At 41.7% G+C, this 19,850-nt stretch overlaps 1 protein-coding gene across 1 annotated transcript in view; it reads left to right on the top strand.

The window, feature by feature from the left end:
- The first annotated feature begins 494 nt into the window (after positions 1-494).
- LOC136051430 (alpha-2-macroglobulin-like protein 1) overlaps positions 495-19,850 on the top strand; it is a 31,231-nt gene continuing 11,875 nt past the window's right edge. Inside the window, 2 exon segments of the mRNA XM_065740872.1 lie at positions 495-551; positions 2,610-2,748. Coding sequence (XP_065596944.1) covers positions 495-551; positions 2,610-2,748 — 196 coding nt within the window.

The raw sequence follows: 19,850 nt of genomic DNA, 5'->3' as shown, positions 1-19,850 counted from the left end.
CCATTTTTATCCATTACCCACCAGGTGCACCCAGGTCCCTGCGCAAAAACGGTTCCACCGAGGGGTTTGCCCTTTCCAGAGGCTGGAAGGACCCACACCGCTTTTCCCAACATGCTCCTTACATGTACCACAGGGACCTTATCTCCCTCTATGGTCTGTAGGGAGCTGGACTGTGTAGGACCCTCTCGGTTGACTGATCCCCTAGTGTTGACCAACCAGGTGGCTTCTGCCAGATGCTTCTCCCAGTGCTTAAATGTCCCGCCACCAATTGCTCTCAATGTGGTTTTTAACAACCCGTTGTAGCGCTCGATCTTACCAGCAGCTGGTGCATGGTAGGGGATATGGTAAATCCATTCAATGCCATGTTCTTTGGCCCAGATATCCACAAGAGAATTTTTGAAATGAGTCCCATTATTGGACTCAATTCTTTCCGGAGTACCATGTCACCATAGGACTTGTTTCTCGAGCCCTAAGATGGTGTTTTGGGCGGTAGCATGGAGTACTATGTATGTCTCAAGCCACCCAGTGGTCGCCTCCACCATGGTGAGCACGTAACGCTTACCATCACGAGTTCGTGGCAAGGTGATATAATCAACCAGCCACGCCTCCCCATATTTATACTTTTCCCATCGCCCTTCCTGCCAGAGAGTTTTCATCCTCTTGGCCTGTTTAATTATGGCACATGTGTCACAGTTATGGATATCCTGTGAAATGGCACCCATAGTTAAGTCCACCCCTCGGTCTCTAGCCCACTTATAGGTCGCATCCCTTCCTTGATGGCCTGAGGTCTCATGGGCCCACCGAGCTAAAAATAGCTCTCCTTTGTTCTGCCAGTCCAAATCTATCTGAGCCACCTTAACTTTGTCAGCTTGATCTACCTGAGGGTTATTTTTCTGCTCTTCAGTAGCTTGATTCTTGGGCACATGAGCATCTATGTGATGCACCTTTACACCCAACTTGTTCGTTCGGGCAGCAATGTCTTTCCACAGTTCAGCAGCCCAAATAGGTTTACCCTTCCGTTGCCAGTTGTTTTGTTCCCACTGCTGCAACCACCCCCATAAAGCATTTGCCACCATCCAAGAGTGAGTGTAAAGATACAGCATTGGCCACCTCTCCAGTTCAGCCACATCTAAGGCCAGCTGGACAGCCTTTACCTCCACAAATTGGCTTGACTCTCCTCCTTCAGTGGCCTCTGCAACTCGTCATGTGGGGCTCCACACAGCAACCTTCCATCTGCGATGCTTCCCAACGATACGACACAATCCATCAGTGAAGAGGGCATACGTCTTTTCATCTTCTGTTAGTTTATTATATGGTGGGGCCTCTTTAGCACGAGGTATCTCCTCTGATGGTGATGTTCCAAATTTCTTGTCTTCAGGCCAGTTCATGATCACCTCCAGGATTCCTGGACGGTTGAGGTTCCCCATCTAAGCTTGTTGTGTAATCAGTGCAATCCACTTACTCCAGGTGGTATTGGTAGCATGATGGGTGGAGGGAACATTTCCTTCGAACATCCAGTTCAGCACTGGCAACCAAGGTGCCAGGAGGAGCTGTATCTCAGTGCCAATTACTTCAGAGGTAGCCCGAACCCCCTCATATGCTGCCAAAATCTCCTTCTCAGTTGGAGTGTAGCAATCCCCCAAACCCCTGTATGCTCGGCTCCAAAATCCAAGGGGTCGGCCTTGGGTCTCTACAGAAGCTCTTTGCCACAGACTCCAAGTGGGACCTTTCTCTCCAGCAGCAGTGTAGAGGATGTTTTTCACATCCTGTCCCATCCGCACTGGCCCCAGGACCACAGCACGGGCTATCTCCTGCTTAATTTGCTCAAAGGCCTGCTGCTGTTTAGGACTCCATGAAAAATTATTCTTTTTTCAGGTCACTTGATAGAGGGGGCTTACTATGAGGCTGTAGTTTGGGATGTGCATCCTCCAAAAACCTACTACACCCAGAAAAGACTGTGTCTCTTTCTTGCTAGTGGGTGGTGACATACTGGTGATTTTGTCAATCACATCTCCTGGGATGTGACGATGTACATCTTGCCATTTTAATCCTAGGAACTGAATTTCTTGGGCAGGTCCCTTCACTTTGTTCTGTTTAATAGCAAAACCAGCACCCAGAAGAATTTGGATTATTTGCTCTCCTTTTTTAAAAACTTCTCAGCTCAGTTGCTCTTTTTGTTACGATAGGTACTTGGTGATCCTAGAATTGGACTGATATTCTTACTGGACTACTGCATAATTCAGTGAAAATATCTCCTCTAAACATCTGTTGAAATTGAGTGTGAGAGTAAAACTTGTTGCCTAAAAACCCTGACTCAGATATGTGGAGGGAGCCTTTCTAAGGACTGTGTGAAGAAGAGTACTGCTTTCATCCAGTTGGCTGTTGTCCTCTTGGTTCTGGGTTTTTTTCTGGCTTTAGAGATCAATCTCAGAGTTTTGTACAGTGTGGGCAGATCTTGAATTATTCAAGCAGTTAACGCTTTCTTTTTTTTTCCTCAGACCTTAAAAGTTCTTTTAAATAGCAAAAGAGTAGGGATTATTCCTTAGGTTTTCTTCAAATCCCTGTGTAATATATTTACATTCTCTTATTTGAAACACTGTCTTTAACAGAATGGAATTCAAGAAGTGAAACATAATAACTGCAGTGTGAGTGTATCATCTCATCATTTGCATGCTGAAAGCTATGGAACAGATAGTATGTCTGATGGTTATCAGAGAGCAGAAAATCTTCATGAAGCTCCCTTAACAGGTAAGTTGTTGCTATTCCAAAGAAAACAACTGCAGAGAACTGTGTTTCGTGCAAGACACCAAATCCAGCTATATGGGAAACGTGTCCCCCACTGACTGAACGTGCTGCCAGTCTCAAAGCCAGCAAGAATACTGCACAAGAGAAATTTGGATCTGCCTTTGCTAAAGAGGAAGGTCAATGGGACCATAACATTTGTACAGTGAGAAACAAACCCACTGCCTCCTAACGCGTTGCCTACCAGAATCCAAACAAAACTAATACAAAAGCAACAATTTTCCTTTAAACTTGAACAAGTAGATACTCCTAAGACTGCTCAGAATTACTTGAGAACTGCTCTTCCTCTGGCTGTTCTGTATGCCTAGTCCAAAATGAAGCAAGTCATGAAAACTGCTGTTCCTGTAAGAATCCTAACTCACAAAGTCAACCTAACGAGCTAGTATCCGTTGTTCAGGCAGATTATTATATACATAATGTATTTATATGATATAATATATCTGTTGACTTTCAGAAGACTGGGAGCAGTATTTTGGTTGTCTCAGGAGCATGGAACTAAAAGATGACTTCATGAACAGTGAAAGTATAATTAAAAGCTACCATAGAAATAGGTTGAGATTAGTTGTAAAAAGCACAGATTTCCCATGAATAATTTGAAACAAATCCTCTTCAGCTGCTGTTTAACGTCTTCTGGAATTTCAAACACTCAAAGCTATTTGATAGTACCTATTGCTGTAGACAGCTTTTCTTTTCTCTCAGTCCTGAATTTTGCTTCTCCACCTCTGTAGATGACAACTCTATGACTCTTCTCCATAAGCCTATATTTTTTGATGTCAGGACATAAATAATTCTTGTGAAAGTATAAAAACGCAGGCTTGTTCCTGATCTGAGTCTTGAATTTCAAAAGCAATAGAATAAGATGTAATTGGGCATAGAGATTGGAACTTGTTATGTTGCAACATGGTCTGCAACTTGTCTGTCCCAGCATTCTGTAACTTGGACTGTTTTTTTCTGTAGAGAAGGAGAAAATGCGTAAGCTTCAAATCTGTTTCTAACTACCAAAGAAGTATTTAATCTCAGTAATATGAGCTTTGTGGGATTGATGTTGCTATTGTTCTGAAGTAATTTAATCTTCATGTTTTGTTCAATTTCTGTCCAAAGCTGAGAAAACAACCGTGATGTTATAATTGTTGACAAGCTAATCCCAGAGCAGAGAGTTCTTTCTGGCTTTCTCAATCTACCTTCAACTTTCTTCTGTCATAAGAATAAGCCTGGATATGTATCTGAAGAGGACTATGAGGAGAAAGGGTACAGTACTGTTAGAACCAACAGATGCTGATAGGTATCTATGCTGAAAAGATGACAATAGTGTAATAAAGCACCTGTATGCAAATAGGAATAGGAAGCTTACTTGCTGATTTGTAAAGCTCCTCAAACATATGCAGAATTATTGTGTGCTTGCTGGTCTTGTAAGTCTAAAAGGCTTAACAGACATAGCCTTCCAGTCAGCATGGGTTCATGAATGATAGATCCTCTTTGACAAACTTGATTTCATTCAGTGACAAGATGACCTGCTTAGTCGATGAAGTTAAGGCTGTCGATGTGGTCTACCTGGGCTTCAGTAAAGCCTTTGACACTGTCCCCCACATCATCGCCATGAAGAAGCTGGCTGCCCACGGTTTAGATGGGCATATGCACTGCTGGGTGAAACACTGGACGGACAACTGGGCCTAAAGAGTTGTGGTTGAATCCAGTTGGTGGCCAGTCATAAGCAATATCTGCCATGGCTTGGTACTTGGGCCACTCCTATTCAACATCTTTATCAATCCTCTCTTGATGAGGGAATTGAGTGCACCTTCAGTAAGTTTGCAGACAACACCTAATAGGGAGGGAGTATGGATCTGCTAGATGGTAGAAAGGGAATACAGAGGGACCTGGATACACTGGATTGATGGGCCAAGGTAAGCAGCATGAGTTTCAATAGGACCAACTGTCAGGACCGGCAGTTTGATCACAAGAAGTCTAGACAATCCTACAAGCTCGGGAAGGAGTGGCTGGAAAGCAGCCTGACAGAAAGGGACCTTGGTGTGCTGATGGACAGTCGGCTGAGTGTGAGCCAGCAGTGTTCCAGGTGGCCAAAAATGCCAATGGTATCCTGGCCTGTATCAGGAACGGTGTGGAGAGCAGAATAAGGAAATAATTATCCCCCTGTACTCAGCACTGGTGAGACCCCACCTCAAGTATCGTGCTCAGTTTTGTGCACTTCAATAAAGAATGGACACTGAGGTGCTGGAGCAGGTCCAAAGAAGGGCAACAAGGATGGGGAAGGGCCTGGAGAATATGCTCTGTGAGGAGAGACTGAAAAAAATGGGTCTGTTTAGTCTGGGGAAGAGAAGGCTGAGGGAAGACATTACTGCTCTCTTCAAATACCTCAAAGATGATTGCAGTGAGAGCAGGGTTGGTCTCACTGGTGACAGGTCACGGGACAAGGGGAAATGGCCTCAAGTTGTGCCAAGGAGGTTTAGGTTCTGTATAAGGAAAGACTTCTTTACAGAAAGGGTTGTTAAGCACTAGAATAGGCTCCCCAGGGAGGTGGTTAAGTCACCATCCCTGAATGTGTTTAAGATCTGTTTGGATGTGATGCTCATGATTTAGAGGTGGGTTGCTAGAGTTAGGGTAGTATGGTTTGGTTGTGGTTGGACTTGATGATCTTTAAAGTCTTTTCCAACCTGAGCAATTCGATGATTCTATTTCAAACTCTAAGCAGAGCTTGCTTACTTTATCCAGCTGGCATGGCTGACATAAGAAAAGGTACTGCTACAAGTTCTACCCATTATCTTGCTCATGTTTTCAGATCAAGAGTCCCAAAATATGAGTACTGAGCACACAGCTTACTACCTTTCTGAGCTACTGCTACCCAGTAACTGCTATCAGATTTCCTGTCATATTTCCTGTAATTTCCTGCCATGGTTGCTCTTTATACTTTATTGCTCATCTATTCAACTTTCCACTATCAAGGTCTAGCACTGCCTTTCTAATAGGGCACAGCAATGTAATATTGTTGTTGTTTGGGAGGTTCCCAACGAACTCAGAGACTTAGCACAGAAATGGCAGAAAACGTAAGAGGACAATGTAATAAGCAACTTGTACCAGTCACAAACACAGATGTCCTGCAGATATGGCTTTACTCAATTCCCCAGGTGCTTCTAAACCTGTTCAACAGACTCACAAAAGCCACAAAGGCCTCAATAGGATTGCCCTACAGCCCACAGAAGGAAATATTTGACCTGCTGAAATACTAGCTTTTTCCACAGGTATTATAGGCCCTAGAGATACTCTAAAGTTCATTTCTATGGTACTTCCTTCAAGCAGGACACCTTCATTGTGAACAAATCTACAGTCAGAGCCCAAAAGAGGGTCTAAGTGAAGAATAAAAAGGAATATAAGTTGGAACTCTCACCCAAGACGAGTCTCTTCTCCCATCAGTCATCTATCTCCCTCTTCTCAGTTTTCTCTCAGATACTCCTGTTTGTGTTTTTTTTTTTTTCCTGCCTTTATTCCTTGCTCCTGAATGCTTTCAGAATGCAGAAATATACTTCCCAGCATTTATAGCAAAACCTTTTATAGTATGGGGGAAGGGATGATTGAAGACTGGCATTTCTGTAATGGCCCTGTTTCCAGGGAGATTTATCACCTGAAATCCCTGTGCAATTAATCAACAATGACAAGGTTAATAGTCACCTGTGCCCTGGCTGTAGAGATGTTATAATAATTTCTAAGCCTTCTCCTTACACTAGAGCTGTTTTTGCTTCTCCAGCAGATTTATCCAGATCTAGAATAGTTCACATCCTCACTGTATACAAATCTCTTGTCTCACCAACAGATGGCAAGCTCCTCTGGAGTGAAACATCACATCTGTTTTTCAGCTGCCACCAATACTGCATGCAGAGAAACTATAGGAGATGGTGATTTAGAGCCCTCAAGCACCCCATATTGAGAGAAGATGATTTTGTGAAAACAGAGTTGTTACTCTGAACTGTGTATGCAGAGTAGAACAGCAGTCATTTATGAAAAAGGAAGAATAATATTCCATGCTTCAGCCAACTTATTCCAAGAGGCCCATAAGGAAGACAACATAAAAGGACACAGTATAAAATATAGGTTATGAAACAAAATGCAATGTAAAGGTGAAAGGAAAAAGAAAAGTTCTAAAGGAGGAAGAGGAGAAAGGTGACAAAAGGACTGTTTAACAGCAAGAGAAGCTTGCCGTTAAAAACTCAGAGGCCATAATAAACAAAGAAAGGGTGGAAGTATGTGAGGGGCTCAGATGAAGGATACAAAGCTAGCCACAGCAAGTGCACCTTTCCTGGAGCAGTAGTGTGTTGTAAGAAGTAAGAAGGCAGGAAAAAGGCTTCAGTGGACATAAGATAAGCCTATGCCTTCTATGTGAGAACAAGGTGCTTGAATGGGACATTTCATTAGACAAGATATATTTGGAGGCTTCAAAAGATATAGGATAGAACTCTGTGAGAGAATGAATCCTTTGAAAAGGGTTAGGAAGTCAGAGGAAGATGGAGAAAAGACAGCTTTTATAGTGAGAGAAAGGAATAGACAATAGAGTAGGCCTTGAACAAGACAAAAAGACTGAATCTAAGCTGTGCAATACATTGTAAGGAAGGATTGAATATAGATAGATGATGACAGGAACTCACAAAGAAAACTTGAAGGAAGGGTTGAATTCACAGTGAAAAGGAAAAAGAAAAAATCCAGAAAGGGCTTTCAACACTGAAAAGTAATAAGATAATATGAAGATATTCAAGAGGACATGTACTGACTAAAACTAGGATGAACAGAACACAACTGACAGAAAGGGGGCAGATCTTGAGAATCATCAATTGATAACACAAGGGAAATGATGGAGTAACCAGAAGAGAGGCAGAATGAAGAAAAATAGACTTCACAATTTTAAGCAGATAAACTCTTATAGGAAAATGAAGCCACTTACAGGAATGAAGGAGCCATTAAAGTAGGAGTTGTAATAGATGAACCTGTAGGGAAACTTGAACAGATCATGACATGACATGGTATGACATTATGAAATGCTATCACCTAGCAAAAATGTTGTAAGCTTTAGAGGGACAGACTTAGGTCCATGTTCCAGAAACAACTCAAGTGTAATGGTGTGCACCGAGCATTGTACAAAAACTCCACCAGATAAATTGAAACAAAGTCATATATATGTTGATGTTGCTACCTAAGGTTGATGAACGGTTAATTTTGAGTTGCCTTATCTTACATTGCAGTGTGGTCACAGTTTAGAACTAGGAGTGAGAAGAACAAGTAAAGAGAACTTTAACAAACTCAGCAGAAAGAAGATAGCAAAAGTAGATTTTATAAATTGGTCCCAACATCTCAACTCATACATAACTTTAAAGTGAATACAAATAGATAATGAGCTCTCTAGTCAAAATCATAGGGTTCAAAACTTGAGGAATCACATCAGTGATTAAAACATGATTACTGATTTTTTGTCAGAAATGTCTGAGATAATTTTTAGGAGACAGGATCTCTGGTGAAAAACTTAATTTGCGATTGCAATGGTAGATGTCTTGCCAACAGGAGCACATATAAGGGAACGCCATTACAGCATTTATAATTTTTCCTGCAAACTTACCCCCTTCTGTGTTTTTTCGTTGCCTGGGTATTCCAGGTTCACAATCTTGACACATTTGTTAATTACATTCTGACACTTGTTAATTCATATTCTACCTTGTGCCAGCGAAGTCTGCATATGTAAATTTCATTCTGATTCTTACTATATCTTGCCACCAGCCAGTCACTATCTTGTTGTTTCCAAGATGTCTCAGAACTCTTCTTATTGTATTTACATAGTGATTCTCTCCAAGGCCTCTTCCCTTCTGTCCAAGGGACATTTCTTTTCTTAAATGAAGAGCACCAGGGTGTGTCAGGTCTTCCTGATACCTCTTCAGACAGGCAAGTTCCAACATGCCCTCCCTTTTTCGGGTGTGTCATGCAACAAAATATTATGTATATATTAATACTGGCTAAACATAAATTGTTACTAGCTATACCAGTATATTGCTAATCAATTTACAATTTTTATTTCTAATCTCTGTGATGCTAGATGGCCACAGAGACCATGAACTAAATTCCTACCTTGTTCTTCTGCAGAAACATTATATTCCCACAATTTCCCCCTTTCTTTCTTTATACGTTGTTGATTTCTGCAATTCTTTCCTTTAGATATTAATTTTAAGGCATTATCTTCTATACCTCTTCCTCTTTTTCACTTTCTTCATTCACCATCTCCTCTAATATCATTTTGGTTCCATTGGTGTTTGCTTCAATAGTGCTGTCTTGAGCTGTGTTACTTGGAATAAAAGTGGAAAAACAGGTACCTAACATAACAGACACACCCTTTTTCAGCTGGCAAAATATCTAGGGTCATTCTATTTTCCCAGGCCATCCTCCTTGTGGCATATAATTATTCTGCAATTCCCTTTATTGCACTTTAGTAAAATTTATAAATCCCTGTTGATTATAATAGATGTAGTTAATCTAATCTACATTCTTGTTATTAGTCACCCACTAAAACTGACTCAAACCCTGCAACAATTTGATTTCTAGTCTTAAAGCCATCAGGGACATCCCTAGGTACCCAGATTGAATATTGCATATATATATTGCATCATCAAATGATACCCCTAAGCTCCTTTTATTTCTACCAGATGTTTGGGACATTCCTTTTTCAAATGCCAGGGTGATGGTATAGCTAATTGAATGAGTGCGCAGGTGCCTCCCTAATTAGATGGGAGGGTGGACCGTAAGATTTTCCCTCCACAGTACCACCAAAGATCCACTCTGAGGATTTCTAACCATGAATAGTTTCCTGCTGAACCCTCCATAGCATTCAAGATCTCACTGCACAAGGAAAAATTCCCCTTCATCCGTCACACCCTGCCATGACAGGCAAGCTGTATGATTACCTACAGCCATGGAGAACGCAGGAGGGATCCTGACATCTATGTCAGGCATTGGAGGGAAAAAAAGAGAGAAAGAGAGATTTGCGGGCTCCATTTCCCCTGGTGGTTTTCTCTTGGTACAGGGCAATCTTGATCACATACCTTGGGGATCTTTGGTCCACCCCAGTGGCAAGGGTTACCACCTGAGCTATGGGCTGACCTGATGCACAGGCATAGCAATTGCTATCATTGAGACTCTGGACAGTATACTTAATCTCCTCTACCCAGGAACTACTGTCCCCATATCCTGTTTCAATTTCAAATATTTGTCTAAGATACTTCATCCCTTTAACTGTTACAATTGTAGGGTTTTTCGGAAGATCTTACACCCCTTTACTATGTTTATTCCATCCTGGACGTTCTGGGTGTTATCTGAGAGTGAATCCCATACTGCTATTTGGAATCTGGCTGTTGGATCTTTTCCATGTACGTCTATTCCAGGGCCAAAAGTGATATTAACAAGATTATCAGACTTGTTAATCATTATTGTCACTGGATTACCTAATAAGGGCTAGCAATCTTATTGGGCAACTCCCTTAAACATACTAATGTGATCTTTCAGTGTATAAGCCCACGAGGCATCAAATAGCCCAGGTATATATATCCAACCTTGATATGCAGTAATCCACTATACATTATTCCATCCTTTACAAGGGGATCCCTTACTCATACCTGGTTCAGGACAGAGATAATTATTTTCATTACTCAATTGTCATTGAGTGGTTAAACTTCCACAGGTTATCACCTGACAGGCATTGAATATGACAGTCTGAGGTACTTCTGACTGACTTTCTTGTCACATTCACTCAAATTTTAACAGGGTATTCCCCTGATCCCTTCTGTAAGTCATCCTTTTCCCAAGTTATGAATTGATCAAGGTTTCCCTTGAAATGAGTTATTATCAAGATCAAAACTACCAGTTGGTCCCTCTCTGGTACTGTTGTCAATTCTTAAGTTTCCAAATAATTACCAAAATGAAGAATAGGATGCACTCTGTTACAACAATTAAAACTACCTGTGAATATATTAATTTTATATGAGCTAAGATATTCTCCCTTTTATATACACTATTCTCTAACTTCTGTGAGGAGAAATTAAATATTAGTTTATAACAAACTTCACAATTTCCCAGAAGACTGGGAGTTAGAAGGCAGTTGCATATTCACAGAGTCAAAACCAAGAACATAGCTGAAACTCAAGAGGTGATACAGAGAACAGAAAAACTTTGCAGGTATTGTATAGGTTTCTTACTGCAACAGTCCCATGCTGGAGATAAGGTTATAACACGTCAAATGAAATTGTGATAAACCTCCACTTGTCCCTGAGCCTTTGTTCACAGGCAGTATAAATGGTGCAAAGATCATAAAGTGTTGCTGCTACTTACAAGGAACCCAGAAGGCATGATGAATACATAAAAGCAAGAGTTCCGTGGCAAAACCATTTTGATGAATGTTTCATACCTAATTTTGCCACACTGATCACTACAATCCTGCCCTCTCTTGACCTGTAGTCTTGAGTGCTGGGGAACATGATCAGTGTACTAAATCAACTGCTGCACATTCAGATCTGCTTGGAAGTGCATTAACACCTTTAGCATCTGTGTTCTGATACTATGTCTGCAATGTCAATTTTATGAGAAGGCCTTCCTCAGCAGTGTCAGTCCTATGGAGTGTCTGGCCTTAACTATCAGTTTTACTTCCACCCTGTAACGAAGAGCTGCACTAGATATAAGAGGCAGATGTAATTAAAAAAACAAAAACAAGAACAAAACAAAACAAAACAAAACAAAAACAAGCAAACCAGGAAGTCAGCACTCCCTAACAGGTACCTGGTGCCTTCTACAACCACTCAGTAGTATTTTTTTCACCTTACATCCAAATGGAGGGGATCAGGCTTAGCCACTGCTGGTCAGGTAGCATCTGCATTGTACACTGGCACATCTCACAGACATTGGGTTGTTGTCTTTTCTAGACAACTATCTGTTCTCTGTGAGGGCTGCTGACGTCTCATTGACCTACTGCCCATTTCATCATGGTCTCTGTGATGTCTGTTGGAAGACTATGAGAAACTTCAGTCTGGAAAGCAAACTCTCAACTGACATGCTGTTCTAGAATTAGCTGTGTCAGTCTCACAATCTTAAAGATTCAGTAGCAAAATATCATCAGCTAATGACTGTTAATTCTCTTTAGACAAAATCAATTTACTACAGATACAAGCACACAGATCTAAAGAAGTGGGGAGAAAGAGAGAATGCTGTACTCACAGAAAAGGATTGTGTTAGAAACTGAGAAAGTGAAAAATCATTGGAAAGCATTTGGAAATGATGTGCTATAGTATCTTAGAATGTTCTGTTAACACATTATACTAAAATCATAATATATACTTACTGAGATGATGTCAGATTTTCAAGGTATTGAAAGTTAGGTGGTTGAGTAGAATATAAACATAACAAGACTATAGGAAACAGCACATCAAGAGATAATAAGCAAGCTATACTCAGTGAGAATCTTGTTACCAACTGAGTAAATATGAACTCCCTTTCTATCTCAGGACCAGCATTTTGTAATGAAATAGTAATTCACTAACTGCCTGACCCCTGGGGTTCTGTTTCATAAGATTCTCCCAAGATAAAAGAGTGGGTCAGGGTTCACAAAGATTAACCCAATGAGGTCTTTTAGGCAGTTGTTGGTACTGCCTCACAAACTTAAACTGTCCTGACTTACACTTCAGGAGTAGTGTTTCTTTGATACAGTTACATCTATGGGTAGCTCCATACCTACATAGTTAGTATTAGAGCAGTTTCCCACAGTGATGGAACAATAAAAACAAAGAATAAGGATGACACAGAGTGGCTCAAAGCTGGCAATGGAGAGTGAAAGATAACAAGTTCTTGCAGATATTGACTGTGAGCTTGTGGTAAAGGGCTATTAGTCAGGTTGGAATATCCCACACTATCTGAGCTGTAAGCAGTAAATGCTGCCTGTCACACTGTGCACCCAAGGAATCAAAAGCCAAAAATGCACAAGACCTTGAACTTCCTAATCTCCCTTATTCCACTCTTCCATGAATGTCCAGTCATTTATCTTTTGATAAATAAGGGCAGTATGTATAAGGTATATACAGAAAGTTACATATGTAATATAAGTTAAAGGAAAAAAAGGAACTCTTCAGGAGTCACAGGCATAAGAGTACTCCAGACAACTTTTGAAAGGTGGAGAAGAGGCAGTCTTAAAAAAGAGAGAACACACAGTAGTTCAAGATTTTTCAGTGCTGGCTGCAACCTTCACAGATGACTTACAGTTGTGAGTGGCATAGAAGGATGACCATGTTCTCCTTTTTGCACTAGTTGTGGTATGTCTGGCCTTAGCATTCTGGAAGGTAAACTGATAGAAAAACATTCATGGTTTTACATGGCTAACTTCTTTATGTCATGTTCTAAATGAGTTCACCACAGGTCAGAGAAGCAGCATTCAGAATCTACATGTGGCAGATCATCTCAGCTACAATCTCAGCTACACCTTCAAGTGGAGAATTAACACACATGCTTAGGCAAGAGGAAAACTTTACCACACTCTGATGTGGTGATTAAGGCATAGACTCCGATAACAGCTGAAGACCCTTTATTTAGTTGCAGCGTAGCTTATAGAGCCCAGCAAGAAAGGCTTGCAATTTTTCACTCCCCAAAGCTTACCCCTTGTGATTCTCCCAGTCATGATTAACAACATGCTCAATCAGCAACACACAAGGTCAGCATGTACTTCTTGGTACTAGGGTGTTGCTTCCATGTTCCTTCATCTTTCTACTTTCTTACTGCTTCCATGGCTTTCTGCTGACCAAGGCCAAGAGATTGCCACCTCCTTCCATTGATACACTATCGACAGTCCCAAAACTCTGAGTAAATAATTTTTTCCTAACATTTAATTTTCTAAAATCTTTAGTTTAAAGTAATTCCCCCTTGTTTTATCACAGTCCAACCATGTAAAAAGTCAGTCTCTCTCCTGTTGATAAGATCCTTTAAAGTACTGGAAGGCCACAATGACTTCTTATTGGAGCTTTCTCTAAGCTAAATCAGCCCAGTTCCCTCAACCTTTCTTCATAAGAGAAGTGCTCCAGTCCACAGTCATCTTTATGGCCCTCCTCTGGATGCACTCCAACAGCTCTACTTCTTTTTGCACTAGGAGCCCCAAACCTGGACACAGTAGTATAGCTGGGGCCTTGTGGGCAAAGGGAAGGTGACAATCACTTCTCTTGCCCTGCTGGCCAACATTTTTGATGGATCCCAGGATAGAGTTGGTCTTCTGGGCTTTAATAATCCATATCTCTCCAATTTAGAGATAAAGATGTGGTGTGGGACCATATCAAAGGCTATGAACAAGTCCAGGTAGACAATATCAATCGCTCTTACTTTGTCCACCAGTCCCATCACTCCATCATAAAAGGCCATCAATTTGGTCAAGTATGATTTGCTCTTGGTGAAGCTGTGCTGTCTGTCATAGATCACCTCCTCGTCTCACATGTGCCTTAACATCTCTTCCAGGAGGACCTGTACCATGATCTTCCCAAGCACAGATGTGAGGCTCACGGGTCTGTAATTCCCTGGGTCTATATTTCTCCCTTTCTTCAAAGTGACAGTGATGTTTCCCTTTTTCCAGTCACTGGGGACTTCACCTGACAGCCATGATTTTTCAAATGTGATGGAAAGTGGCTTGGTAGACACATCAGCCAGTTCCTTCAGAACCCTGGGATGCATGTTGTCTGGTTCCATATACAATTCAGTCTCATGCGGAGATCTCTCATTTGCTCTACTCTTACAGTGTGAACGATCTTGCTCCCTTGAGCCCTGCCTAGAAGTTCAGGGATGTGAGAGGCATGGTAAGCCTGACTGGCAATTATGAGTGATGCAAATAACTTGTTGAGTACATCAGCCTTCTCCATGTCTGTTGAGGCCAGTTCTTCCTTCCCATGATTTATCAGAGCAGACACACTTCTGTTTTTTACATCCCTCACTAATCCCTGTATTATTCCCAGACCACTTGTGGTTTTGTGGTTTTGATGCCGGTATTCCACATCAGAGCATCACGCAGCAGTGAAGGAGTTAATGCTGGGGGAGCAGCAGAGGGGAGGGGCGGAGCTCCGCACCGGATGCCAGGCGGCGCTCTGCCTGGGTGTGTTCCTCAGGGCTGCTGTGGAGGCTCAGCCCGCGTGCTTCCCCTGCAGTTTCCTCCTTAACGTAAGCTCACAGCTTTTGGTTTGGAAATTTTATCTCACTCTCAATTGTTCAATTTTATTAGATTTAGTAAAGTTACCGTTCCTTCTCAGATCGTGCCGTTGTTTTCTTGTAGACCCATCTCTTCCTTCTGTTTCCTCCTCCCCCCGGAGCGTGTGGCCCTGCTTGGGAGGCCGCGCGGCCACTGACACAGTTTTTTTTTTTCTTTTCCCTCTCCTCAATCCCTTCTTTCTTTCTTTCCCTTGGGTCACTGTCACGGATAACACCGTGACACCACTCATCCCCTCTGTGCTTCTTATACTTTTCTTTTTTTCTCTCAGCCTGACCATCAGATTCTTGCTCAGCCATGTTGGTTTCCTGCCTTGTCTGCCTAATCTCTTATGCTGGGGTTGGAGAGCTCTTGTGCTCTCAGCTCTCTTCTGTTCCTCTGTACCTAATGACAGTTTCCTAGAGGATCTCATCCAATAATTCATTAAACAGCCAGAATTTAACTCTCTAGAAGTTCAGGGCCCTAAGCCTACTCTTTACCAGGCTCATATTTCTCAAGATCACAAACTCAACCAGGACATTGTCTCTATAGACCAGAGTGCTTCTGATGTCAACCTCTTTAATGATCTTCTCTGCACTGGTGAGCTCCAGGTCCAGTAACACTTCTTTGGTTTGTCTGTCCAGTACCTGGGCCAGAAACTTATCCTCAGTGGACTCCAGGAGACTCTGGGATTGCTTGCAGCTTGCCAAGTTGCTTTCCCAGCAGACATCTGGATGCTTGGGATTCCCCATTGTGATGAAAGACTGCGAGCATGACATCTCTTGTAGCTGAAGCAAGTAGGCCTTGTCAACAGGCTCCCTTTATTAAGGCACCCTGTAGTAGACTCCCACCACCAGATGTCCTTTATTATTGGTCAAATCCCTAAATTTTACCCACAAGCTCTGAACCTTATCACGGCTATTTCTTCATAGTCTTTTTACCTTTAAACACAGAAGGCAACTCCCCTGCACCTCCTACCCTGCCTATGTCTTCTAAAAAGCTTGTAGCCCTTGAAACATAGCATTCCAGTTGTGCAGTTGGTCCCACTTTGTTTCTGTGATAGCAATTAGATAATATGTGAACACTTTTGTCTCCAAGTTATAACAATTAACACTCATATGAAATCAATTACATCTTCAGAAGTTCTTCAGTCACTGGGAGTATCTGTTTTGGACCATAGCCTTGTGCCTACTAGCTTGCTTCCTGCTGCTAATACAAAGTTCTGAAGCAATCAGTCTGATTCTTAAGTGCTCTGCTACTATCAGTGAAAACAAATGGAACAAAAGGCCACCATGTAGAGTTATGACCTTCTTCAACTCATATAAAAAGACCTCAGGAAAGAATGGAAGAAGAAAGGAAGAAAAGATAGAGGGTGAAAAAGAAAAATTGAGGAAATGGCTATAGTGACATATCAAGGAGAGACAATGCACAGAAATGCAGACTTCCTTTTATTTGTTTTGGGTTTAAAAATCTCTAATGCAGGGAAAACACGGGACTGAAATTTCTGTCTAATGGCAAGATAGAGAAGCCAGTGGATTTTGTACTTTGTTTATATATTTGTTTGTTTGTTTAGAGAAAGTGAGAAAGGAATTGAAGAATCACAGAGCTGTAGGGGTTGGAAGGGACCTCTAGAGATCATCAAGTCCAACCCCCCTGCCAAAGCAGGTTCCCTACAGTAGGTTGAACAGGAAAGCATCCAGATGACTCTAGAATATCTGCAGAGAAACTCCACAACGTTTCTGGGCAGCCTGTTCCAGTCCTCTGTCACCCTTAAAGTAAAGAATTTCCTTCTGTGTTGCAGTTCTTGCTGAAGGTGGGCTCCATTCCTTCATTCAGACCACTGATGAAGATGTAGAGTAAGACTGAGCCCTGTACTGACCCCTAGGGAACACTGGTAGTTACAGGCCTTCAACCTGACTCTTCGCTGTTCATCACAACCCTCTGAGCTATACCACTCACCCAGTTCTCGATTTATTTCACTGTCCTCTCATCTATTGCACGCTTACTAAGCATTACAAGGATGTTCAGGGAGACAGTGCCAAAACCCTTGCTGAAGTCATCTACCCAGCCAGTGATGACATCATAGAAGGCTACCATATAGGTCAAATATTATTTCTCCTTGGTAAATCCATGTTGTTTACTATTGATAATCTTCTTCCAAGTGCTTGGAGATAACATCTGAGATAAGCTGTTCCATCACCTTTCCAGGGATGAACGTTACGCGGACAGCTGTTGCCCAGATCCTACTTCTTGCCTGTTTTGAATACTGGAGTGACACTGGCTATCATCCAGTCTTCAGGCATTTCTACCATTCTCCAAGACCTTTCAAAGATCATAGAGAACAGTTTGGGAATCACTGCTGCAAGCTCCCTCAGCAGTAATGGGTGCACCCTGTCAAGACCCATGGATTTGCGTCCATTTTGCTTAGATGATGTCTGACCAGCTTCTCCTCAACCAAGGATAACTCATATTTCTCTGGACTCTCTTACCTCCAGGGTCTGGGATTTCCTATGATTTTTCAGTCATATCAGTAGAGACTGAAGCAAAGAAGGTATTCAGCATCTCCATCCTTTCAGCATCCCGTATTACCAGGGCACTCACCTGAACAATATTTATCCTAGTCTTCCTTTTTCTGTTGACATGCTTAAAAAATGCCTTACTTGCTCCTGACCTCTCACATCAGACTTAATTCCAAATGTGCCTTAGCTTTCCCCATTGCATCCTTGCAGGCTCTGACAGCATTGCTAACCCTAACCCTAAACCTCCCAAGTGACCAGGTCCTTTTTCCACATTTCATAAACTTTCTTCTTCCTTTTGAGTTTATCTATGAACTCCTTGCTCATGTGTGCAGATCTCCTGCTTTATCTCTTTGCTTTATTTCTTACTCTTAAGGATGCACCAATCTTGAGTTTGGAAGAAGTTGACCAAAACTCTTCTTAACAGTTGTAATCTTCCTGATGTCTACCTCTGACAAAGCTCATCTGCAACGACCTGTTCTTTTCCCTCCATGTATTTATTTTAAGTACTTAGCTGCCTTTGTGAATCTGGCCATCAGATATTCCCTCTATTCAATTTCAGGATCAATCACATCTTTTCCTTTCCCCAGAAAATCCACAGATTAAGCAAGTCACACCCCACTCAGTTTGCCATATAAGCCCCAAATATGAGACCTATTTCACAGTGACTGAGTCCCAATTAATTTGCTGTGAGTGATTTGGGGACTCCTTATCGGGACCCAGTCTGTGAGAAGTAAATATTTCTGGAGGAAGTATCTGCTTGGCCTTGAGCATTTAAATTGTCTGCTTGGACCCAGTTCTGAGTCACTACACAGCTCTGAGGAAGTTCTTTTTTATTTTGTTTATTTATTTTGTGTGTGTGTGTGTGTGTCTGTATTGTCCTTATGTGGCATGGTTTTGGTAGAGGAGGAAGCTGCAGGGGTGGTCCCTGTGAGGAAATCCCATCAGGTGCCCCACATCAGATCAGAGCCAGCTCTTGCTGGCCAGAGTGGACTGTAACCCCCATTTCCCATTCCTCTGTGCTGCACAGGGGGAGGAGGTGGAGAAGGGTGGATGGGGGGAGAGAATATTACTAGGATACTTTTAGTTCTCACTGCTCTAGTATACAATTAGCAATAGACCTTATGTAAATCTCACTTATGCTCGAGTCTATTTCGTCCATGACGGTAACTACTGAGTTATCTACCTCTCCTTACCTCAGCATATGACCTTTTTTTCCATTGTGTTTTTCCCCATTTTTTCTGAGGAGAGGGGGTGAGAACAAGAGTGAGAGTGTGCTATGGTGGAGCTTAGCTACTGACCAATGTGAAACCAATGCAATGCCTCTGTTTCTTCAAGGTCTATGTAGTTAATCTGTCTTCTCTTTGGCATTGTAAATATTGAAAAAACACAGATGTAAGTTCTACAGATAGTCTAAATATTAGTATTCCTCCTCAGGTTTTTTTTTTCTTCATTATGAATAATAATAATAATAATTTTAATGGGCACCCTTCTTCCTCTGTGCTAGGATATTATTTATTTTCAGGGGCTCGGTAGAAAAGCCAGTTCAAGTCAGTTTCTCTGATACCGTTAAAGAATTAAAAGTCAAGATTTTATTCAGACAGTGATGATTTTTGGATGTCTTCCACAGTAGGAGTGGCTCCTCATGTAAATGGCTGCTCTCCATTTTGTTATAAGCTTCCTTTGAGTAATGAAAAAGGTTTCTGTGTTTGTCTTCAAATTGAAGATCTTTGGATGGTGTCAGCATAGGAGCCAAGCACTGAGAGATGCATGGAACAACTTCCTGTATGTTATTTTTAGTCTTTCTGACCCTGATGGTTTCTGCTCCATTTGATGTGTTTGTCCAGGTGTGTTCTCAGTTCCATGCCTGGCCTTAGTGTAGTGGACAAATTCTCCTGTTAAAGCACCAGAAAGTGGGTGTATTGCTCCATCTTGGTTTTAGAGACAGATTCTTCTGAGAACTCCCTAGTCAGGTTGCAGAAACATGTCATCTGGCCTCACAAGTTTTAAAAACCCTACAAGGATTGTGAAAAATTTTTAATGCAGAAGTATATTTCACTGTCAGAATACAATGCTATCAAATTCACTTGTCTTCAAAGAAGATGCTACACTAGTTATAGATGGTGTGTGTGTATGTAGGAAGTGAGCTTGGAATGTCAGTGATCTGGATCATTATGTTTGTGGTTACAAATGAAAGGGCACAACAATGGAAGAGGCCATGGGCCTTTCTGAAGATGGCTATGAGTACAAAGAAAACTGAAGAGTGATTCCTTTTCTTTGATAACTGATTCTGC

This window comes from Cyrtonyx montezumae, unplaced genomic scaffold (assembly GCF_038088225.1).
Source record: "Cyrtonyx montezumae isolate F1298 unplaced genomic scaffold, pur_monq_1.0 scaffold_3, whole genome shotgun sequence".
In the NCBI taxonomy this organism is placed as follows: Eukaryota; Metazoa; Chordata; class Aves; order Galliformes; family Odontophoridae; genus Cyrtonyx; species Cyrtonyx montezumae.
Note: the sequence above shows the minus strand (reverse complement) of the source record. Positions and strands in the feature narration are given on the sequence as shown.